Genomic DNA, 23,446 nt, shown 5'->3' on the forward strand with positions numbered 1-23,446 from the left:
AATCTTTGGAATTAAAAGCAGTGAATTTTAGTAATAAATAAAAGGAAAATAAAAGGAAAGAGACCCCCTACTTCTGCCATGAATAACATCCTGAGCGTTGTCAGCCTGGAGCACATTGAGCAGAGAATACTGGAGCAAACAGGCAGATTTCTGTGAAAGATCAGTGTCACACAGATTAACTCGCATAACAGAGTGGGCACACGCTGAGTTTGGGTTATTTTCAGGTCCTTAATGATCGTATTCTAGCATCAGTTTATAGCCACGGGCTCTAGCACATCCTTGGATCCGAAAAGCAACAGGTGCCTGGAAGGGAGCGAGAGCAGGGAGCTGGCTTTCCGTGCTGCTGAGCCTCCGTGGCTGAAGTTCCTTGAGGAATTACTGCTCGTGGAGGAGGAAAAAAGTTCCTCGGTTCCTTCCTCAGCTCAGTGAGCTCATCTCACAGTGGTGTTAACCACGCATTTTGTAGGCTGATAGATCCATTTGACTGTAAAATGCTGAGGAGTGCCCTGGAAACTGTCCGTGTGCAGGTAGGAGCGGTGCAGGGTGTCTGTCCCTGCCCTCTTGTGGCTAAAATCCGAATGACGCTGCTGCTGGTGCTGGCACCAGAGCCACTTCCAAGCGAGTGCTGAGCGTGTGGCCGGCAGAACAGGCAGGCTGTGCCAGCAGGCTGCGAGCAGGTATTTGAATGGGCACAGAGGTAAAGTCCCAGCTCAAAGTAGTCCTGGCGTTGTTACTGCTTTGCAGTGATTTATAGCGCAAAGGCAGGAGCCAGAAGTATCCCCGCACAATAACTCTGCATTTCAGACTGTGAGGACTCTTAGTAAACCCCTAATCCTGCAAAATGATTTATTTGGTACTGTTTGGTGCTAAACTTTGAAGTCAGAATGCTTTGCAGTGTTAAATCAAAAAGCTCATTACTTTTTTTTTTCCCAGCTATGTTAATAGCTATAATCTTACTAACGAAAGCAACTGCACTGGACAGGATTTACCTTCCTAAAAACCTTTCTTATTGGCATTAAATATACTTCTGCCCTTTAATTCTTCTCCAGTTAATGGACAGCTGGGAAAGGAATGGCTTTGCCTGGAGAATGTGTCAGGTCAGCGAACTACCTCAGGGTGAGTCCACTTGCTTTTGGTGTTCAGACAGATCACAAATGCTCCTCCTGGCTCCTCAGCCTCCCCAGGCTTTGAAGCATTAGGAAGCTTAGCCAAAATGGGTCTGACTTATCAGTCAGCTCTGCTTGGGCTCCTGTTTAGTGTTTATCTGAATCTACTGATTTAAGTAATCATGCAAGATGCTGTTTCACATGGCTCTTTAGCACTTACAGGCGCATAAAAAGTATTTCAGTTTGCTTTTGTATGGTAAGGGTAGATTTATTCAACAAGCAGTCCAAACTCCTTGCTTCGTTACTGCTGGATTTTTGCTGGATTTTTTATCACGGCTTTTTGCCGAAAAAGCTGGTAGTGCTTCTGAGATTTCTTGGTCGAAAACTAAACAGCAGCAGCAACAGCAAAAGAATATGCAATTTATCCTTAAATTTTCCATTCAAGGATTTTCCTTTCATGTCTAAAATCTTAGTTTCCTGCATTTCCTATTTTTCAAGGTATATTGATTTATTCCCCGCCCCATACTCTGCCTTTTTATTTGCTGTTTTTATTTCTGTGTTTTGTTGAATGGCTTTCCAGTCAGGTTTGGCTTTTCTGACTGCAGGATCCCAGTTGTGATTGCAGCTTCTTGATATTTAATAAATCCTGAACTCACAGCTTTTGCTCAGATGTTTGTTCACATTTTTTTTCTTAATTTTACACAGTCCTGATTTTTGGGAAATGGACCTTATTGTAGAATAAATATTTTTTGGGTGAATTTGGAGAGAGTGAAACTGCAAGTAAGCCAAAAGTCTAAAACCTGTTAATATTCCATTTTCTTGCTCTTCACACTTTTCCCAGTGCAACTACAAACTCAGTGGGGGAGGGGAACGACGTGACTTCAGACCTGTTTTGCGGAGTCCCCTGATTTCAGCTCTTGCAGCAGAGATTTCTCCTGCTGGATAACTTGGTTCCTTCCTCATTATCTAGTGCCACTGATAGCGCTTCTTCAAGCTGACAGACCATTCCTGCTCCACCACCGAAAAGTTAGGAAAAGGTTTACAGGGAACTGGATAAAATACGATTACACTTACCAGCTGACAGCTTGTGATAAGACAGTCCAAGCACTCCTTCCCCCTTTTGTTTGCCCCTGTAAAGTTTTTGCCTTGCTATGTGCTGTGTAATTTTATAAAGCCAAAGAAGTGGCTTGTTCTGGCAGGCTTAGCAGGGAGGAGAGCACCTTTTGCCCGTTCTTGTTCTGAAAGTGGAAAAGGCGCCCAGGAGAGGCATTCATAGGGGAATCCAGTGGGACAATGGTGCTGTGAAGGCCAGCGCTGCAGCAGGGCAGGGCTGTCCTGCCAGGGCAGTGCCTGGGGAGCTGGCTCATAGCACAGGCTCAAAACTAAGCAGTTCTCTGCAATTTCAGCAAGGAAACTGAAGCAAATGAAGCCTGTGTCTGCCCAGAGCTACTGCCCTGGGTCAAACAGCCTCCTGCACCTGTCTGAGTCTCCCCCCTGCTGCCCCTATCTATATTTACCCAGTGGGAACTTTCCAAGAATGGAAGTGGGAAGATAAATGCCTGTGGGGGCTAAAATTAGCCCCAGCTCCCTGGCCCTTCTCCCCGCAGTGGCATTTCAGCTGTGAGCTTGACAGCCTGCGTCCTTCCAGTTGCGCAGAGTGGATGGCCATCCCTGGCGGAGCCAGAGCTTCTCTCTCACCTCCATTTCGCACTTAAACCGCGGGGGAATTGGCCATGGGACTGCGGCAGCCCTGCCTGGCTCGGGTGTGAGCATCACCTACCTCACAGAGGTAAGGCAGCAGCATAGTGATGCGTGGGCAGCGTGGGGGATTGAAGATCACTTGGTAGCCAGAGCTTTAGAGGTGTGAGTATACCTTTTTGTTCTGTGTGTCATCTTCGGCTCTAGAATTTTCCGTGTCCACAGATCCATGGACAGCTTGCATTAGCTCAAGTATTGAAGGCTCTGACTTCGAGCTTTTTGGATCAAGGAGCATCTGTGAGCTCCTCACACCAGTGTTGACACTGTCAAAGTACCGCCCTTAATTTGTGTGTTCAGGGAATATTACAGCCGGCTTTATTTTTCCAGACTATTTTCATTGGAAGTATAACTATCTTTTTAGATCAAATCTGTAATAATCCCTGACCCTCAATCCCTACCCCACCATCCCATGTATACAACCCCCCCCCCAAAGAACTATTAGCTGTGTCAGTAGGGAGGTTTCCAAAGCCCTAGCACTTGTTATTGGAGTGTCTAAAGAATAAAACTAACGTAATTCCAAGTGTTTCTCTATAAATGGATTGGGTTTGTTTAACAGGTGGATGTGCAACAGAGCTTTGCCTTCCCTAGCTGCCAGCAAACTTGCTCTGCCTAACCCAAAAATAGAGCTGCGAAGGTGACTCGGCACAGGGGATCCCTCCGAGCTCGCACACCTTGTTAGCAAAGGCTGATGTGGGACACGTCTCCCGTGGCTTTGCCTTGCTGCCATCAGATGCTCGTTTGCAGAATGGGGCTAATTGCTCAGTGCCCTGCTGCATGGAGGCGGGGGAGACCGAGCCCTCCCGCTGCTGCTGCCTCTCCTGCAGGAAACCCGAGCTGCTGCAGGGCCGCACTGCTGCGAGGAATTCCTCTGCCCACCCGGCTGCTCGGGTGCCTGTCCCCCATCACATCCCTCTCCCTTGGTGCCACCCGGCCACCTCGAGGCTCTACCCTGCAGACACCCTGGGGTTCGGTCCCAGTGTGGGTGTAACAAGCTCAGGAACCCCTCTTTTTCCTCCCTGCACGGCCTGCTAGGAAACCCACAGCTCCTTCCTGCAGCCTTGTTCCTTCAGGAGGCAGGAGAGCGAAGGGAGGTCATTGCACTGAATTGGGATGTCAGCGTTTCAAGGGACGGCGATGCTGAAAATGCTTGATCAATATGGCTATGCTCATGTTAGCTTCCTCTCTTGTGGTGAAACCCAATCCCTTTAAAAAAAAAACAAAGGTGACTGGGTTGAAAAGTTGAGTTCTTGTTTGTGAGAGCTCTTGAGCAAAACCCAGAGCTGCTGTCAGCTCCTAAATCGTGTTTTCTGTAGGCCTCAACATACCTGGAAATGCAGCTACTAGTGAGGCTTCTTACAGAAGTGTTGGCCCACATGGAGCAGAGTCAGTCCTGCTGCTTGTTCCCACCTGGCCTTCCCTCAAGCTCGATGGGAGCAGCTCGATGGGTCCTTGCAGAAGTTTGTGGCCGTGCAGGTTCCCTCCTGAGCTCTGGGTTTGAGTATCTTGTGAGTGGTCTCATGCCTGTCCTCCCCCCTCTGGGGGCAGCAGAAAAGCATTTAATAGTTAAAATAAAAAGGTCTGTGAGTTCAGCCATGCAGCCTTTGGCCTTCACCAAATTCACCTCTTTTGGCATGTTCTTGATTGTAACATTTTAAGGGGAGGTGGCCCACTTGAGTGCTACAGCGATGTCCTCAGTCAGTCTTTGTCTGAATGTGGATTAATCCAGTGTGGATTTCCTCACCCATGGAGGCAGTGGGATACGTGTGTCAGAAACTTAGTAGGGTTGTTTTTGAGAATATTCCTTCGATAATGCATAGAAAATAACGAAAGGGTAGGGTTGGTGTCGGAGGTAACTGGTTCTAACCCTGTCTCGTTGTCCCGTAGATATTGGGCTTTTCTGTTTACAATGAAAGTGGTACTCAGGAGACAGAGCAAAAAAATGAGCCTCATGGATATCACCAAGATTTTCTCCATGCTCCAGCCCAGAGAAGACGAAGAAGGTACCAGAGAAAGCGAGGAGCTGAACCAAGCGGTATCCCAGGATGATTATCAAACCCTGGAGAGGCTCCTGAGCCAAGACAGGTACAAGAGGGTCATCAACAGCCGGAGCGGCTGGGGCGTGCCCAGCACCCCGCTGCGCCTGGCCGCCTCCAGGGGCCACCTGCGGAGCCTGGAGGTCCTCTTGGCCCACGGGGCTGAGGTGGACAGCCTGGACGTGAAGGCCCAGACCCCGCTCTTCACGGCGGTCAGCAACGGCCACCTGGAGTGCGTGAAGGCGCTGCTGGAGGCCGGGGCGAATCCCTCCGGCAGCATCTACAACAACAGCTCGCCGCTGCTCACCGCGGCCAGGGACGGGGACCTCGGCATCCTGCAGCAGCTCCTGCACCACGGCGCCGAGGCCAATGTCCACGCGAGGGTGCCCGAGTGGGCTGCCAACTCCGCCGCCTGCTCCGGCCCGCTGTACCTCGCGGCCGTCTACGGGCACCTGGAGTGCTTCAGGATGCTGCTGCTCTACGGCGCCGACCCCAACTACAACTGCACCGAGGAGAAGATGATCGCCCGCATCAAGGAGCCCAAGACTCTGCTGGAAATCTGCCTGAGGCACGGCTGCCGGCGGGAGTTCATCAAGCTGCTCCTCGACTTCGGGGCCGACGTCTATTTGCCAAAAGTCGTGGTGGAAAAGATGCCACCCGGTAGCGAGGGCCTGGAGCTGCTGTTGCAGGCGAGAGGTAATCTGTGCGTGTGTGGCCCCTGGGCTGGAAATTAGCACCAATTTTTGTTTATTTGGGGGCAAGTTGCTTCAGATTCCCCTTCCCTTTAATTCTGCTCCCCTACAGAGAGGGAGATATCAGCCTGGGCAAGGCTTTCTTGCACGCTTTGACCCTCTTTGCATCCTCACTTGAGAGCATGGCTCTCTCTAGTCTTACATTCCTGATTATTGCTATTTTATTTTGAATATTTCTTTCTTTCTCCCTCTCCCCCATTGACGATGGTGTTCACACACACAAAACATACCCACAAAAAAGGCTCTGATACTGAACACCTTAAGAGAAGGATTTAATGAAGTTGCAGGGAACAGGTCCACCCCTGGTGGTTAAATGATGGCTCAGATACACATGCTGCCCCAGGAAACTCCCCAAAGAAATTGCTGGGATTTAGGGGAGTGTTTCACAGCAGGGCTTGCTCCTAATGTCCACCAAACATCCTCAGTTTCCACTGCTGGCTGCTGTTGGAGACAGACAACCTAATCAGGGGTCTTTGGTGTGACTCAGTGCAGCTACTGCATACGTTTATGTGATTACATTCAGACTCACCTCGATATCTGCTTTTCATAGATATTTCTAGAAGCTTCCTAAAGGAGCTGCTTTAAGTGATTGTCCTCACTGGTGCTGGTCTGGAGCATGTGGGAATTTCCACGGCCTGGTATTTCCCCTTAATGTAAACCTTTTGGGTTAAACGCTGCTTTTCTTTGTTCTCATTTCTAATGCTCACTGCCAGCTTTCTTGTGCTGCCTAGGTCCAGGGAAACTTCACCTTTTCAGTGTAATATTGGAAGATTCCCTTTCCATGTACCCAGCTCACACCATGAAGCTTGTGGCTGCCTGCACCGCGTGCCCAGCCCCAGCAGATGCTCGGTTTGGGTGCGTCAGTGCTCCCTTTGCTGACAGCACGCGAGCTGGAGGGGAGCAGGGTTGTGTATCCTGAAGCTCTGCAGTGATGGTTTTGTTTTTTCCCCCTCTCTCCTTATGCAGCTCATCCCAAATCCTTGATGTCTCAGTCCAGGCTGGCGGTGAGGCGCCTCCTGAAGCAGGCTGGCCACGCACAGGCCCTCGGCGAGCTGGACATCCCCCCGGTGCTGGTGAGCTACCTCCGACACCAGCTTTAGCAGGGACACAGCGCGGAAGATGCCCGCCCCAGAAACGTGCCCAATGCCTGAATTAAAAGCTGCTCTGATGCTGCCATTGCACAGCACGAAACAGATGTGAATTTGCGACCACAAAGTACTTTTGCTTACAAAGTCTCTCTTGAAACACATCACCTGCCTGAAAAGATAGCGAGAGGAGTGGGAGAGAAAACAGAAGGCTTCAGCTCCTGCTCTGTGCCAGGCGTAGCAGAGTGATGGCAGAGCAGGATCTGAGCAGACCTGCAGGTCTTTCCCCACAGCAAGGCCTCAGCGGTGTGTAAGACCCATTCCCCAGAGAGGTTTCCAGCTGTTTCCTCTGTACTGCAGCCTGGCAAGGGCAGCAGGAGGCTGCATTCAGCCACAATCTGCTGCCCCAACGCTCTCGTGTGGCTGTCACCTCTTCCGTACTGTGCCTGGGGTGCTCCTGAGCCCAGGGGGACACCGGTGTGGCTCCCCCACAACCACACCTGTAGGTGACTCAGGCAACGGGCTACAGTAAGTATTCAGAGCCAGAAGTCCCCGATGCCCAATCTCCCACCTCCCCTCTCCAGCACCATCTTTAAACATCCTTTCACCCTCCTCAGACGTGGTGGTGTTACTGCTGAGGGGCTGGGGTGTCTGTCTGGGCTGAGTGCCTGTGACTGTGCAGGATTTTTTTTAATGTATGCTGATGTTCTTATTAAACTGCTGTGGTCTGTTTGGTTAAAATACTGTTTAATTGGTATCCGAAGAGACTAAAATTCCGGCTGACATCATCCAGAAGTGACAAAGAGACTGACTGCTGCAGCCGGGGCCACCTGTAGGGGTTAGCAGCATCTATCCCCCGTAGTTTGTTCACTCCAGTGTACTTGTACCTCAAAGGTCGGAGGGAAACACACCCCACAAGGTGCCTTCGGGAGCTCGGGGTGTGGGGTTTGCTGCGGGTTCCTGGCTGCTCTTGAACTTCTGCACAACATCAGTGTGCCGTCAGCTCTACACAGCTCACTGTTTGTAAACACAGGCCTGTCCTGCATTATTTATTGGTTCCCAATCTAATTGTTAGTTCAGAGGTTGTGGAATCTATTAATTAGCGTCCATTAGGCTGCAGGAAGCCTCCTGGGAGAAGCGTCCAGGCCCCCTGAGCATGGTGTGCTTCAAATTAGCCTGGACAAAGCCTTGGAAATCGCTCTGCAGGGAGCAACTCTGTGTTGGCTGTGAAACAGGGAACAGGGCTGCCTGATCTCACGGGTCCTGTTCTCAGGACGATATGAAGCAGTCTCTTCTTGGGGAAGGCATTAACACCACCAGCAGCTGTTCCTCTACCTGGTGGCAGCACATCCCCACAGCCCTGGGAGAGCCGAGTGCTCTGCGCCCTCTTCACGTCCACCACTACCAGGGGAATCAAAAGAAGAGCCCTCCTGCCTGCACAGGGGTGGGGATCGGGGCAGCAGGAGGGTCGGATGCCCTTGACCTCCAAGGCAGTGATATTTAGCTCTGCCTCCTGCTGCGTGTGCTGGTGTAGCTGTGTCAGGGCACCCAGCAGGTGCTATCAACGGGTTTCCTGCCTATTATGAGTGCATTTCTATCTTCTATGGCAGTAGAAGCTGGTGAAGTTGTTGTAGGTACAAAGGCCTCACGCAGACTTCAAGCTCTACCCAGGAGCATACGCTGGCTCCTTGGCTGCAGTTGATGACAGGTAACTCTGGTCCTGTTCCTGTCCTACCCTGTATTTCCGTGCAGGGCTCTGAGTTGGAGCTATGCCCTGCTGCTGTCACAGAGCTCCCCAACCCTCCAAAAAGGTTTGGACTCACGCAGGTGCAGCTTTCACCTCCACCAAACCACTCGTGCATGTGGGGGGGGGGGTGACAAGGTGCCTTTGCTTTTCAGCTGGAGGCAGGGAACTGTGGCTGAGTCTGCAGCACCTGGGGGCTCCTGAGCCTTCGCCGTGCAGCTGTGGAGAAGAAAGCTGGTTCCCCAGCAGGTGAGCTGCCCCTGGGGTTTTGGGGGATGTTTTTTTGGGATGACACCCCACTGCATCGTGCCTGGGCCAGCAGGCAGGTGGAAGCAGCTCCTGCCTCACAGGCCCTGCTGACCTGGAATGGAAATCAAACCGGCTAATGCTTGAATGGATGAAAAACTTCATTTTCAGAGTAATCACACTAAGCAAGTACCAGCTGGTGGCTCTAATGCCAGCTGCACACGTTTATTAATTACTGGATGCTTTGTGACCAGGAGGAGTTTCTGGAGCCTCTCTTGCTGTGCTCCCTCATCCTCTGCCTGCCTGGAGCTGTTGCTATCCCCTTTCTGAAGGCATCTCCCTGAATTTCTGGCTTGTAGGGGGCAGGATGCCCCACCTCTGGCTGAGGGTGGGAGGCTCAGCCTGGTGCTTGTCCCTCGTGTGGGAGAGGGTTTTTACCACATTCAGTAAAAACCCAGGGTGCTCATCGGAAGGGAGAGAGGGTGGGGACCCCCCAGCACAACACACATTAATTTAACGGGGATTTTGGCTTCTGTCTCGCAGCGGGGTGACCCCAAGGAGGTGTCTCAGCGTTCAGAAACCTGCGGAGCCCCTCGGGTCCCCTCCCCAGCCCCGAGCCCGCAGCGCCCGCCCCACTCCACCCCCGTCCCTCCCTCCTCGGCTGGCGCCTCCCCGGCGGCGGCGGGCACGGCAGGGCCGGGCCGTGCTTCCTCCTCCTCCTCCTCCTCCTCCTCCTCCGGGCCGAGCCGCGGCCGGGGCCCAGCAGCCGGTAAGGGCGGTGCGGCGGGGCCCTGCCTTTGTTGCGGCGGCGGCCGCCACGCAAGGCCCCGGCTCGCCCCGCCGCAGCGGGCCGCGGTCCGTCCCCCCCCCCCCCCTTCTCCTCTCCCTGGGGGGTGGCGGCCGCGCTCGGGGTTGGTTTTTATCGATTTAGTGATTTTTTTTCGATTATTTTTTTTTATCGTTTCCTTCTCGGAGCGGGGCTGCGCCCGGGTGTGGAGCGGGGAGGTGAGGGCGTGGGGTTGCCCGGGTGAAGGGGCGAGGGGGGCTCGGACCCCCAGGGGGTGCGGGGAAGGGGGCGAGGGGCTGGGGAAGGGCTTGGGGGCCACAGGACAGGAGAGGAGAGGAAAAGAGAGGAGAGGTGAGGCTGGGCTGCTGAGGGGGGCAGGCAGAGCTGAGCCCCCTGCAGCCGCTGTGCCTTCATCCCCTCCGTCTCCAGGGGGGCTGCCATGGGTGGCACCCCACAGAGGTGTCACCCCACAGAGGTGTCACCCCACAGCCCGGTCACCCCCAGCAGGAGTCGCGTCCCCCCGGCCTTCCTACCCCATTGGCAAGCCCACCGACGCGGTTGTTGGCTCTTGGGGGCAGCAGGATCCCAGCAGCCGGGCTCGTGGCTCTGGGTTTCTTTCCCTGCTGAGACCCCGAGGTCTTCAGGGTGAGTTTGGACGAGGCTTTTTTGGCCAGATTCGTGGTGGTGGCGTTGGATGTGGCCCCAGGTTCTTGGCCGTGCTTCTCGTCCCCAACCGTTGAGGCCTGACCGGTAACTGCCAGGGTCCTGCATTGCACAAATTCATCCCTCTGTGAGCCACGAGTGGAAAGCCGACTTCTCACGTGTGTTTTTCTGGTAGACCAAAATACCTGTGCTGCCTTTCTGGCTCAGGTTTCTGCTGGTGCTCGCTCTGGCCGGGGCAGGATGGGATCTGCCACACAGCGTTGGTGTTCAGGTTCACGGTGAGCTGCTTGAGCCCCTTGATGCGCTCCGTCTTCCCCCAAAGGCTGGGTGACCGCACATTTTTGTCTGAAGTCCCTCTTCTCCGTAAGTTTTTTGTGACCTTCCCCACCAGGCTGCAGTCGTTCGCACCCAAAAAGCCGCCGTGAGGTGCTGAGACGAGCCGTGCGTGGAGCGAGGCACCCAAACAGCCACGCGCCGGGGCTGAGTGGGGAGAGGCAGGGGAATGCCTCCGTGGGAGGGAGCCGCCTTCCCATTCAGCACCAGACTTCGTGGAGGCGTCACGAGCTCCTCAGGCAGAGCTGTTAAACTTACACCCGGCTCGGAAAAGCGTTCGCTCACGCTTTTTTTTTCATGTGGTTACTACTCGCAGTTGCGGTGGCTGTGATCTCGGTGCGAGGGGAAGGCGCCGCCGCGCTCCTGCCTTACCCCGAGGTCCGTGCCTGCCGTCGCTGCGCTGCTCCGGGTCGGCTCTGCTCGGGACCGAGGTCCTGCAGCAGGCAGGCTGCGGTGGCTCCGTGCTCGGTGGGACCCCTGGTGCAGCAGGTTGTTCCTCGGGCATCGGTGTTGTGCGACCCGACTCATTTCTCAGGTTTGGGGCTGATTTTCAGCTGCTGCCGAGCATCTTCAGTGGCAGGGCCATGCGGGATGTGCTAGGTGCTGTTTGCTCCCCATCATGTCTCTCTCTGTATTTACCCATCTGTGTCGGCGTGCTCCAAACCCACCTGCCTGATGTTAAAACGCGATGAAGCACGAAAGGATTTCCTTTTCTAAAGGGGAGGCAGGAGCTCTGAGTAGGGGAAAGCTGAGGTTGGTGGCGAATGCAAATTGTGAAGCTCGTTCTGAGTCAGCACCAGCATCTCAGGACCTCCTCTGGCACACCAGCTATCGCCATAAAAACAAGGTGCTGCTGCCTAAGTGCAGCATGTCTGCCTACGCTGTAGGGTTCTCCTTGCCCCAGGACCCCGGCTGTCTCCATAAGTATGTAAATATGGCACGCTGATTACACCCAGGTGGGGTAAAGGGTCAGCGCTTGCCCGCTGTGGATGCGGTTACACCAGTAGGTCCGGGGATAAGCAGCACCGGCGCCAGGCACTGCTGAACCTGTAGATATCTGCCCACGTGGTGCTTCGCGTCGCTGTAATTAGGGAAAAAAAAAAAACACAACTGAAGGAAATCACAGCTCCGACTAAAGGAGTTTCACAACTATCAAGCTCCTGGTAAATCAGGCCTCGGGACTGAAACTTTGAAGTGCTCGAGTCGTCTTTGTCTCTTAGACAGAATGACATTAGCACGCAGCCTTCCAACAAAACGATTTCCATCGCCTGCTGCTTTTACTGTAACGAGAAGCGTTTATGCAGCAGCTTGTTCGGGGATCGGGGCGCTGCGGCACCGACGTGCCTGCAAACGGGGCATCGTGGGGAGGGTTGCTGCTTGTCTGTGAGCAGCATCCACGAAATTTTAGCTGAGGGGAGCTCCTGGGGGTGGTTTGCAGAAGGATCGGGGCCGTGCTGCTGCTGGCACCGCAGGGCACCTCCGTGAGGGTTCAGGGCTCTGTCAGGAGCACATGGGGGAGCTGCCGGGTGTGTGGTGCCGGCCCTCGCCCCTCTTCTCGCAGCCTGTATTCAGGGAGGATTTAATTTCTGTCATCGTGGGCATGGAAAAGGCTGTGGGGTGGCTCGGGGGGGTACGGGGCACACCACACGGGAGGGCTCGCTCGGCCGCAGAACCGGGAATCTGCTTTAGGGGTAAGCGTGCTGCGGGGTAAGCACGGCAAAAGGGAAAAGGCGCGTAAGCTGAAGTAGATATAAAATGGCCACAAGTGAAATACTTTGGAAAATGGAAGGCGGTTTCCAGTTCTTGGGGCTTTTGGTTCTTGGGACAGGCCCGGAGGAACCCTTGGTTTGTGGGGTCGCGCCGCAGCAGCAGGGAGCCCGGGGAAGAGCTCTCCCACCGAGGGTGCCTGCGGCTGAGTTCCTGCTGCCTCAGCCCAGACGCTCCCGAGGTCCGTGGAAGGATCTCTTTTGTCTGCGGGCTCGGTCAGGATCTGGTGAATTCCAGCCGGGGCTGGGCTGGGTGGTTGTTGCTCAGATTTTTTGTTCTTTAACTCCAGAGCTGGAGCACAAGCGCGCTTCTGGAAAGGTCCCGGGAGCAGCCTGCCCCGATGGCTCCCCGGGCGTGCTGCAGAGCTGGGCCAGCCCCGGGCTGTCCGTAACAGCAGCTGCAGCAAAAGCAGCCCCCGGGTTACGGAGAGGAGCTGCTGCATCCGACACAAAACCTCCCAGCGGTGCTCGAGCAGCTCTCCCGGATTATAGAAATCCGCTCTCCGGCTGGGGGTGCCTCTGCCTCCTAATCCTGGCAGCAGGACAGCCTCCCCCGGGACGCGGGTAAGTCCCTTAATTCCCCTTTCCCTGTCTGTAGCATCAGGACGCTCCTGTTCCCTTGCTGAGAATTAATTGATCGGAGCTCGGCCTTGCCTGGTGCCTGCGGGAATTAATTGCTCGTGCTCGGGTGCACACCTCCCGTGCCAGCAGCTGTGCCGGCCCCGTGCGCCTGCCTGTCGGAGGGGGGATTCCTGGCTTCTTGTGCTCCTGCCTCGTCCCTCCAGCCCCCCGATGGCTTTCAGGGGCTCCCCAGCTAATCTCTGCTGCGCCACCAGGCAGGGATTTAGCCGCCTGCTCACCGCAGGCAGCGCCAGCCCCCGTGGAGGAGAGCAGCCTCAGCCCCTCGGTGTGTTGGGGGGATCAATCGGGGCCGTTTTCCCGAAGCTTTTAGGGGCAGGCCGGGCTGCTTTCCTCCTCCTTTTGCTGCATGTCTGTGGCCTTAGAGAGTTAGGAGAGCCCAGCGGGGGGCTGCGCAGGTGGAGGACCCGGGGCAGAAAGCTGCACCTTGCCCAGCTCCCCCCTGTCCCCCTCGGCCACCCCAGGAAGCTGAGGACAGGACAAGCGCCGTCTTTTATTGGGATTTGCTTGGTTTTGCTCTTAACCCTGACTGCAGGTTTGGGGTTTTGCCCTCGGTGCCTTGATTTTGCGAGCGACCCTAACGAGCCGTGCGGTCACGGCAGCGCGTGCGTCCGTCGTGTCAGAGCGAGTTTGTTTGCAAATCGAGTCTGTGAAATCTCGTTCCTGTTTCATTGTTCTGCCACTTCTTAACCAATCTGTGCGTACACACGTGTGCGTGCTGTTGTCTTTCAGTCCTGTCTAAGGAGATCTCTGCAGAGAGGCTCTGGGGAGGCTCCAGAGAAAGCCAGCAAGGTTTGGGAAGTTGCTCCAGCAAGGTTTGGGAAGCATCTAGGAGTCCAGAAGTGCTTTGTCAGAGCTAGAACAGTGCCACAACCCCCCTGGGATGCTCTGGGAAGGCCCCAGAGGCCTCAAATCACCAGGGCTCTCGTTAATTACGGAGGCAAACAGATGTTGTGGTACTCTCTGTGCAGGCTCCCAAGGCTTGAGAGAAGATCTGAGGTGGTGGGTTTGCTGTTGAGCTCCAGGAGCCATCGTCCGGGCGTATTTCTGATTCGGGATCTCTGGGCAAAGCCTGTGGGAAGCTTTCCCAGCCTGGTACCAGGCAGGGCTAAGCCTCAGGTAGAGCAGCTCAGCAGCGCGTTACGAGCCTCATTGGATTTGTTCTCTCCCATCCCGACTCCGGGAAAGAAACGTTGTTATTTTATTTCTCGGCTGCTGACATCAATCCAGGCTGAAAGTTTAAAACCTCTCTCCCTGCTGCTGAGATAATCTGATCGGGGCGGTTCGTAACGAATGGTTTTAATGCAATTCTTCCGTGCTTGACAGATGATTTTAAAAACAACTGAAATCTGGTGAGAGGGGGGGAAAAAAAAAGCCCAGTAACTAACTCGGGAGGCTTTTGCCGGGTCCAGACGGGGACGAAGCCCCTCGCCTCGTTGCAGCGCTGCAAGCGACTCCGCGCCGCCCCCTGCCTCAGCTCACCTCCTCTCTCTTCTCTCTTTGCTTTAGGTCAGCCACGATGCTTCAGCCCGCGTGCCCGGAGGAAGGCTCTGCCGCCCGAGTCCTCGCTTCCAGCTAGACCGACGCGAGCCCAGCAGCTGCCATGGAAGCAGCGTGCGCCGAGGAGCCGGCCGGGAGCAGGTCCCAGTCCGCCGCGTGCCGGCAGCGCAAGGGCAGCGAGCAGCAGCCCGAGGAGAACGGCGAGCGGCTGTCCCAGCGCAGCGACGCCTCGGTGGCGGCCGTGGAGCAGCAGCAGCAGCCCCAGGCCCCCCCCGGCAAGCTGAAGAAAACTGCTTTCAAGCTGTTCGGGGGGAAGAGGAGCATCTGCACGCTGCCCAGCTTCTTCAGCGGCAGGAACAAAGGCCAGGGGAAAGGAGCCTCGAAAAAGGGGCTCAGTAAAAGTAAGACCCACGATGGGATCAGCGGCGCTGTGTACGACGAGGGCAGCAGGGTGCAGCTGGAAAGCCCTTCGGATGGAAGCAAGGACTCGCATCCTTGCCCGCTGCCGAGCTCCCAAAGCGTCCACGTGGCCATAGACACCAGCGTCAGGTTCGATTTTGGCAGGCAGGACGGCTCTCCGCCAGGGAGCATCGAGGGCTGCGAGAAGAAGCCCTCTGGAGACAAGTCAACCTTCCCCAGGCCGAAAAAAGGCCTGAAGGGGCTGCTGAACAGCATCCGGCGTCACCGCAAGAGCAAGGTGGCTGAGTGTGAGAAAGCAGAGCTCCCCGAGTGGGCTGGGGGCTCCGAGGAGGCCAACAAAGCTCGAGGCACGGGAACGGAAACCCAAGGAGCCACAGAGGAAAGGGGACCTGGGTCTGCGCCCCTCGCTGCCGCCTGCCCGGGGAGCTCGGAGGATAACTGCTCGGTCGGCACGACCACCAACTCCGGGGAGGCTGCTGAGCCAGAGTGGCTGGGGGCTGAGCAGGGCAGCCCCGAGGGCGATGGGGTGGCGATGCCGGGGGACCGGGATGCCCTGGATGCAAAATCGGAGGCGGCCGCCGCCGTCTGTGCGGAGTCTGAGTACAGCCACCTCCCCGTGGCCCTGCACCCCGACTTGGCAGACAACGACCCTCCCTCGCTGCACTCCGGGGACCAGCTGAGCCTCATCTTCGGAGACGTCACCTCCCTGAAGAGCTTCGATTCCTTCACGGGCTGCGGGGACATCATCGCCGAGCCCGACATCCTCAGCATCGCCGAGAGCACCATCTCCGTGGAGCGCAGCAGAGACGCTGCGAAACGCAGCTCCTGCCTCGTCACCTACCAGGGCGGCGGGGAGGAGATGGCCATGCCGGAGGAGGCAGAGGAATACCTGCAGCAGATGTGGGACAGTGCCACCGAGGGGGACAGGGGGTACGAAGCCCAGCTGCAACCCGCCGGGAGCGGCCACGATGCGCAGGCAGCGAGCGGCGAGCTGGAGGCGCGCGGTTTGCAGGAGGCAGAAGCCCTCGTCGAGCTCCTGACGCCGCAGAGCGACCAGCAGGAGTCTGCACCCAACAGCGACGAGGGGTACTACGACTCCACCACCCCGGGGCCGGAGGACGAAGGCGGGGATGGGCTTTGCGAGATGAAGAAGGAGCGCCTGCCCAGGGACAGCTACAGCGGCGACGCGCTCTACGAGTTCTACGAGCCGGACGACGCGCTGCTGAGTCCCTCGCATGGGGAGGAGCCCCTGTTCGAGGGCAAAATGTCTCGCCCGGAGATCTTCAGCTACTTCTTGGACTTCTGTCTCCCTGCTGAGAAGGGCTTGCTCCAGATGATGGATCGGAAGATGGGCGTTATGGAAACGGAGGAGGAGCGACTGGCTGCCATCCAGAAGGAGCTGCTCTACTGGGAGCTGCAGAGGGAACCGGTCCTGAAGCGGCTCGATGCTCCCAGGGAAAAGCAGTACCTTGAATGTAAAACCAGAGCAGCCAACTCGATTGGCAAAAATCAGAGTGGCCTTGGTAGCGAGCAGGTTGCCTCTCAAGCTCCAAACAGGAGCGTGAGTAGTGGAGTTTCGGGGGCGAGAGGCGAAAACCCGGAGTGGAGGGACTTTCCAGGGCCTTTGTGTCCAGAGAACTGTTACAACAGCCAAAAAGCCCAAGGAAGTTGCCTTATTCAGCTCATGAAGAACAACCCAGGGTTCGATCCCGACCCGGACCGGGCGTTGTTCAGGGGGTCCGTCCACGTGGTCCCATCCAAAACGGGGCCGTTCCCCGGCTACAGGCCCCAGGAGCGCGAGAGCTGCTCGCAGAGCGACCGCCGCGACGGGGCCGAGGCCGCCCCCGGGGAGCCCCAGCCCGACGGCGAGCGTGAGCCCGAGCACGCCGTGAGCTTCTCGCAAGCGCTCGTGGAGTTCACCAGCAGCGGGACGCTCTTCTCCAGCCTCTCGGAGAGCCTGGGCAGCTCCGACTCCGGCTCCTCCTTCACGCAGAACCTCCCTGTCCTCCCCACCATGGTCACCTTCGACATCGTGGATGTGGAGCAGGAAGGGGAAGGCGAGTGCGAGCAGCACCTGGAGATGAACGCCGACGAGGACATCGCCGCCTCCTTCGAGGCCTTCGACGACAGCTACGTGCAGAAAGAGTCGTTTGCTGAATGTGACGAGAGAATGTTCCCCGGGTACCCCCAGGGCTCCTTCCAGAGCTGCAACTGGGGTGTCGCCAGCCTCCCCCGCCACCTGCGCCTGCACGGGCTCAGCCCGGCCATGCCAGCGCCGCTCTCCGTCAACAGGAGGAGCAGGTCCCTCGACACGGAGAGCCTCGAGTTCGAGCTCGCCGACCTGCAGGTGTCAAAGAACGGCCTTAAGCCTTGCCAGCTCTGGTCTAAACGGGACAAAAAGGACTCGGACGGTGCGAGAAGGAGCAAAGAGGACGCCGAGCTGGCTGCTCCTGCAGGTGGGGAGCCCGACGGTGTGCTGGGCTGGCCGGGCTTGCAGCACCTGCAGTACGACGCCGAGCTGGCTGCCGGGGGGGCGAAACGCTGGGGCTTTGCTCCGGCTGTCGGGCTGGAGAGCGGCTGGGAGCCGTCCGAGCAGCCCCACACCGACTCCCCCTTTCTGTCCCTTTCCCGCAGCAGCGCCAGGGAGGCTCTGGAGAGGCGGCCCCAGGAGCTGGAGCCGGACAGGCAGCTGGTCAGGCCGTCCAATTTACCTCTGCAGGCCGACACGAGGCAGCCCCCGGAGGCGCCCGGTGCCTACAGGTACCACCATGGAGAAGTGGCGGCCAAAAAGCTCGCCCGCGTCTTACCCCTGGGCGAGCCGGAGCCGCCGCCGAGCTTCGGCTTCGCTCAGTCCCCGGAGAAACCAGCCAAGTGCAAACCCATTGGCGTGGCCCAGGGGGTGCCCCAGTTTCACGACGACAGCACCGAAACCTTAAAAAACCCCTCCTGCTTCGCGGAGCGCTGCGGGAGCGCCGGCCAAGAGCTGCTGAAAGGGAGAGCCACGCAGGGCAGCGCGCTGCCCGCCGGCTGCCCGAACCCTTCGCTGAATGTAACGGGAGCCAAATAGCTCCTCCTGGGCAGCCGGGGGGAGGGGGAAGGGGTTAAAAGGGTGGGCAGGGGGAGGGAGAAAGTGAACACTAACGAGTGACTTTAATGAGCGACTTTAATGTCCGACTGGGCCAACAAAGACAAACTCCTGCAGCTGCAGTGAGCGCCGCTCCGCGCTGCTGTGGGCACTCCGGTTTGATGTAGAGCAACCTCCTAGATTCATGGATTAACACTGAGGCACTTTTGTTTTTTGTTTTTTGTTTTTTTTTTTTTTCCCAGCGCGAGCCACCGCTCCCGAATACAATACCCAATGCAAAACGCGGCCCCAGTGCCCGGCCCCAGTGCTGCTAGAATAAATTCTGGAAACGGACCCTTTTCCAGCACGGCAAGGTTTGTTCTCGGCAGGTTCAGCTCGAGGGGCACCGCCACCTCTGAAGGAAGGATTGGAGGATTTGATGTTTGGGAGGAGCAGGGAGCGTTGCTGCCCTGCGCCCTCACTTCAGGCGTTGGTTGTGTGGGGTCACGTCTCCCTGCTGGGGGGTTTTTGGGGCCAGGCTGCTTTTGGGCACCTTCCTGAAGCCCCTGCTTCGGGATGGAGCCAGGGGAGCAAGTCTCGGGTAAGCTTTCAGAAGAAACTTTTTTTTCTTCCTCTTCTTGGTGAAATGTTTTGTTTCGGGCAGACTTTTAATGTCTTCCACCTTGATCGTGATTTGGGGACCCCAGAGGAAGGATGCAGGTTATTTTGAGAGCAAGGGAAGGAGGCGATTCAGGGGAACGTTGCCGTAACATTTTTTTTTTTTTCCTGCCCAAAAGGAAAGCAGGGGCTTTTGTGTGCGTGCTGATAACATTTTTCAGCTCTAGCTTTAATTTGCTCAAAAATACAGCACCCGGAGAGGTGTCCTCTCGATGGATTCCCTTTCCAGAACAAAACTTCAGCCCCGCTTTATTTGTCGTGGTCTGTCTTTGTGGTGCGTAATTTCCAAGTGAAGCATTTCCCGTGCTTTGTCCCACATTCCCAGCCTCTCCCAGGCCACGGGCACACGTAGGAATTCTTTGAAATAAGCTCAATTTGCATCGTGCCTGTAGCTGTGAAGCTGCCGGTGCTGTGACTTTCTTCGGAAGGAAGTTCTGTGGGTTTTTCACTTTGTGTTTGTTTTCTTTGCAGAAACTCACTGCGGGGACAGTATTCTGTTAATTGGAATACAGGATTTAACACAGCCTAAATTAGGCTTCGCGACTTCTTCCTCCTAACTGGAGGGAACAAAAAAGCTTGGAGGGTGCTGCAGGTTTTTGTTTGGTTTGGTTTTCCTCTTTCAACGAGCGTGGAGAAGGGACGTGAGCGAGGGAGGCAGGCTCTGTGCTGAGGCTGTGAGCTCCTGGGAACACTTTGAGGCTGCTAGAGTAGAGCTCCTGTCTCTCCTCAAGGACTCTCTGGTGTCCTGGTTGATCTTAAACCCTGTTGTCTGTAGCCCAAACCTCGCCTTCTGTGACTTACGAAGCCTCTTCCTGCTTCTGTCCAACTTCTGGAGCCTGATCTTAATTCAGTTTCAGATCGCTTTTTTTATTTTTTCCTTCCCCGCCTTGCCCCTTTCCTGCTTCTTTTCACAGCAGAGCTTTTAGCATTAAAAAAAATAATCCCCAACTGGCAATACCCCAGCGTTCCCCTCCTCCAGGTCCTGCTGTTTGTGCCCCTGCCCCGCTGACCGACCTGCCTGGAGCACGAGCAGCCCCCGCTGGCACCGAGGCACCGCCAGCTGCTTTGTGCTGCGTGCCCAAGCAAAGCAAAGTCCTGTTACTTCTTGGGAAGAGGCTTCTTACCCCTGTCCCTGTGCATCCACGAAGGAGCAGGGAGAACGGCAAATTCTTCAAAATTCAAAGCCAGGCACCTGCTGATTTCAAGTGAGATTTTAGAAAGCATTTTAAAGGGATTTCGTGGGACAGAGCAGCCCAAATTGACACCGCTGCGAGGGACGGGTGGCAGGCAGGCAGTGCCAGCAACACCAGAGATGCCACGGCACAAACCGGTGCTCACAGTAATGGCTCGGCTTCCGCAGCAGCCCCTTCCTGGATTTTTAGTGCTTATTTTCTTTCACCAAAGGCATCTTGCAGGTCGGGGGGGGTTGTGTAGTGTTCTTGTAAATGACGCAGCCTTTGCCAAAGTTCTGGTGAAGTATGAAAGTGTCTCAGTGCTAAAATGAATGTACAGTTGCAAATGCATGTCTCTTTAGTAATAATTATTTTGGTTGTAGGTACGTAGTGGAAAGACTTCCTGACAACAGGTCCTAGACTAACGTGTGAAAGCAATACAGGCAAGACTTGATAATCTGACTTCATACCAAAGGTTCCTCCTCGTAATTTGATTGGAACTAAATGAAGCAGACACCTGCTGATTTCAAGTGAGATTTTAGAAAGCGTTGTAAACCCATTTTCCTGGATTATTGGAGCATTCTGCCCCATTAACCAAAACAAGTAAAAATTCTCATTCTGCTAACCCGGGCTGTAGATTTGCACTGCCGTGGAGTGGGTTTCATTACCGAACGCCCTCCTGCTCTTACAACACCTGTGTGCTCTGGGAGAAATAGGACTAGATCTTCCCCACGATACTTTCCGACTTGGAAATTATAAAATAACTACGCTTTGAGTGCCAAATACAAGCTCCTGAGCCTTGATCTCATCCTGTTAGGGATTTAGGAGAGAGTTCTCACAGTTGCAGTGTCCAAATGAATGCTTAAATCCCTGGAGGGGGGAAATACTCACACCCCCCTTTCAGAAGCAATGGGTCCGGCAATGAAGCTTTTAAGGGTGATCCTCCATCCTTTCTCTGATTTAATTGATGTTAATTGATAGTTTGGCTTTGCTGAAGCCACACAGGGAGTGTTTGGTGGCACAAGGAGCAGGCACTGCTGCCTTGGGGTGGGATCGACCTCCGGCTGCTTTCCTGTAGGGCAGAGGGGCTGGCAGCCCGCGATGCCCTCGAAGCTTGCTTGGTCACCACTGCCAACCTCGTACCGAGCACCATTTCCAAGCAATTCCCCACCTGGAGCCCATCTGAGCTAGAAGCAGCCCCGTTTCTCACCCAGGACTGCAGCAGTTGTGCTCGTCTCTGGATGGAGCCGTTGGCTTTTAACCTGGTGTAACAGAGACTTACCCGAGGAGCCCGAGTTGGAGAGTAGTAATTGAGGCTTTTTGTGACAAAGGAGTCTACTGAGCCAAAAAATAAGTCGTAGGAGTGAGGATAGCAGGTTGTCTTGCTGGGATGTTGAGGAAAATCTCCCCCAAACCTCAAGGAACCGAGTATATCCCTTGCAGGGAAAGCCTTGGCTCGGAGTGGTGGGTTATCGCTGTTACCTTGCAGAGCAAACCACTGCCCTTCAGGTCAGCCTACCAAGTAACTGTATTGCATTTTGGGGACTTTGTTCTTCTGTTCGTTTGTTTGTTTTTTTATATACACACAAGAAAACGGTCGATTTTATCTATTTTTGTATAGTTTTGCATTTTATATTCATGGGGAGATTTTATGGACTGTTCTTTTACTTACGTACGTTGTGTTTTAAAATGGTGTGGTTTACAGTTCCGATGGAGAAAAAGCAATTTATTGCTGTCACTGCTGCTGCCGCTGCCTGTGCAATGCAAGAAAACCACCTCGCTTCTCATACCCTTGTGTACCACGCTGCTCAACGTGATACGAGGGCCTGGCTCTGCAAACCAGCAGCCGGGCCGTTGCCAATACTTACTCTCTCTTTGTGGACGCCGCTAAGATGTCTTTGTTTTAATACTGGTTTGTCACACTTGTCAACCTGTTTTCTAGCTTTGTTTTTAATCTGAATTTGTGGACCGTGGTGATTTCTCCCTGAAAGTGTTGTTGGCTGTCTTTTAAGCTAAAAAAAAAGCGTGGATTTCAGCTGGGGCTTTCCCTTCTGTGTGCGTAATTACTCTGTCCAAAACCGGGGCTGTTCTTAAATCCCCATACAACCTCGTGGGGCAGGAGATGCTGGCAGCTGGTTTGCGGTGATGGTCTTGAAACTGGTGGCAAAGTTCCTCTCTGGAGGAGAGGAGGGTGCCCAGGCCGTGTCTGTCTGAGAATTGTTCTGAAAATAACCCTGCAGCCTGAGGGTCCCTCCCCGCCTGGCTTCTTCCCGGAGCAACGCTGCCTCGAATTTTGGGATCTTAATTGAAACGAGAGCTGCTGGTAAGCTAAGACCTAACACCACTAGTTAACGTGGTTCTTTTCTTCCTTTTTTTTTTTTTTTTTTTTTTTTTTTTTTTTTTAAGTTGAATGAATATGCTGCTTTGTTTGCTTGACTCTACGTCTGTGCCCCTGCAGAGTTTGCAACCCTGTGTGGGGTGTAAGGGCTGACATAACTTCTCTGCAGAAGGTCACGTTGATTAATTGAGCAGAAGAGAACAATGCCAAACAGTGACAGGCAAAAAGAAAACTAAATGCTGAAAAGCTAAAAAATAAATAAATAAAATTACTGTGACTGAAAGCAGATTTGTCCCTTCTTCCCCTGACAGCGAGCGCTGGCAGAGCTGCCAGTTCCATCCCAGGCATTTAGCTCTGCACAGGTTTTTGTCTTTTTATTGAATAGCTCCTAACAAAAAGGAGTGCTGCTAGTTTTTGTTTTTCTTTTTTCTTTTTTTTTTCTTAAATGGCTTTGCCCCATTCCCAGACAGGGCTGGGCAGGCAGGTGGCTTGGCAAACACTCCGGGGGCGCGCTGACCCTCGCTGCTTTCACATTCCCTCTGCCCCTCGCTGTGCGGGCCCCGTCTCGAGTGCAGCTCAGACCTGGTACCGGCTCTTCTCTCCGTGCCTGTAGGATCCCAAAAAATGGACAAGGAAAAAGGCCTTCAGCCCGGCCAGCCCCCCTCCTGCCCCTCCGGCACCCCGCTGCGCGCTCCCCACTGCTGGGAGCAGCGCCCGTCCTGCCGCCGCCTCTGCGGGTGCCTTGCTCGTGGTGCAGGGAACACGCAGAAACCTGGAGAAGCCCGGCAGCGCTAACCAACAGCGCTTTGCCCACGTCCATCCCTCGCTGTTCCCCTCCGTGGCTGCCTGCAAGGGAGCCCTGCTGCTGGCACCGCTGGCCCCAGCGCTGCGGGCAGCCCGGCGGAGGCAGCGGGTTCCCCTCCGGCCCCCGGGAGGGGACTGACTGGGGGGGGCTTTGTCCCGGTCTGGTCTCATTGCTACTAGTTCCTTCAACTTTTTAATGTATTGACTGTGTTTTAAACTGAATGTTCCTTTCACTGAATTCTAATGAATAAACTTCGGATTTTTAGAGAACGCCTGGTCTCGCTTGGGTGTTTTTCTGGCTTGCTTGATCCTCGGTGATATCTTGTTCTTCTCCCTCCTCCCCTCTCCTGTCTCCTGGTTGCAAGCGAAGGGGCTTTTTTCAGCAGGAGAAGGCTGCAGAAGATGGGTGTTAGAGCACAACGCACTGGAACGGGATTAATTTGGGGGGAGAGAAGATACAAGCGAGCAGCCACCCCCTCCCTGCATTGCTTCTGCTTCACCCCCTCCTTGGCTGCTGCCTCTTCCTTGCTGAACCTCCCTGAACCAGCCACAAGCTCC

At 55.1% G+C, this 23,446-nt stretch overlaps 2 protein-coding genes across 10 annotated transcripts; both read left to right on the forward strand.

Annotated features, from left to right (window-relative positions):
* The first annotated feature begins 996 nt into the window (after positions 1–996).
* On the forward strand, positions 997–7,448 carry ASB12 (ankyrin repeat and SOCS box containing 12). Of its 3 annotated transcripts, XM_082770500.1 has the most exons (4): positions 997–1,116; positions 2,755–2,969; positions 4,749–5,593; positions 6,616–7,448. In XM_082770500.1, the coding sequence occupies exons 1-4, from the start codon at positions 1,072–1,074 to the stop codon at positions 6,747–6,749; spliced, it is 1,239 nt and encodes a 412-aa protein (XP_082626626.1). In that variant the 5' UTR covers positions 997–1,071; the 3' UTR covers positions 6,750–7,448. The 3 variants fall into 3 exon arrangements, with proteins under 3 accessions (XP_082626626.1, XP_082626627.1, XP_082626628.1); XM_082770501.1 differs by lacking the exon at positions 997–1,116 and having other exon boundaries at positions 2,758–2,895; XM_082770502.1 differs by lacking the exon at positions 997–1,116 and having other exon boundaries at positions 2,865–2,967.
* A 1,984-nt stretch (positions 7,449–9,432) lies between these two features.
* AMER1 (APC membrane recruitment protein 1) lies at positions 9,433–23,139 on the forward strand. 7 transcript variants are annotated; one of them, XM_082771057.1, is made up of 5 exons: positions 9,433–9,493; positions 14,422–17,288; positions 17,467–17,592; positions 18,160–18,270; positions 19,046–23,139. In XM_082771057.1, exons 2-4 carry the CDS (start codon positions 14,516–14,518, stop codon positions 18,234–18,236), a joined length of 2,976 nt encoding a protein of 991 aa, XP_082627183.1. In that variant the 5' UTR covers positions 9,433–9,493; positions 14,422–14,515; the 3' UTR covers positions 18,237–18,270; positions 19,046–23,139. The 7 variants fall into 7 exon arrangements, 6 of the variants coding, with proteins under 6 accessions (XP_082627183.1, XP_082627181.1, XP_082627184.1 ...); XR_014318414.1 differs by having other exon boundaries at positions 14,422–17,592; positions 18,160–20,276; positions 21,452–23,139; XM_082771055.1 differs by having other exon boundaries at positions 14,422–17,592.
* Positions 23,140–23,446: the final 307 nt, after the last annotated feature.

Source organism: Aythya marila (assembly GCF_965140915.1).
Source record: "Aythya marila genome assembly, chromosome: 13".
Lineage (NCBI taxonomy): Eukaryota > Metazoa > Chordata > Aves > Anseriformes > Anatidae > Aythya > Aythya marila.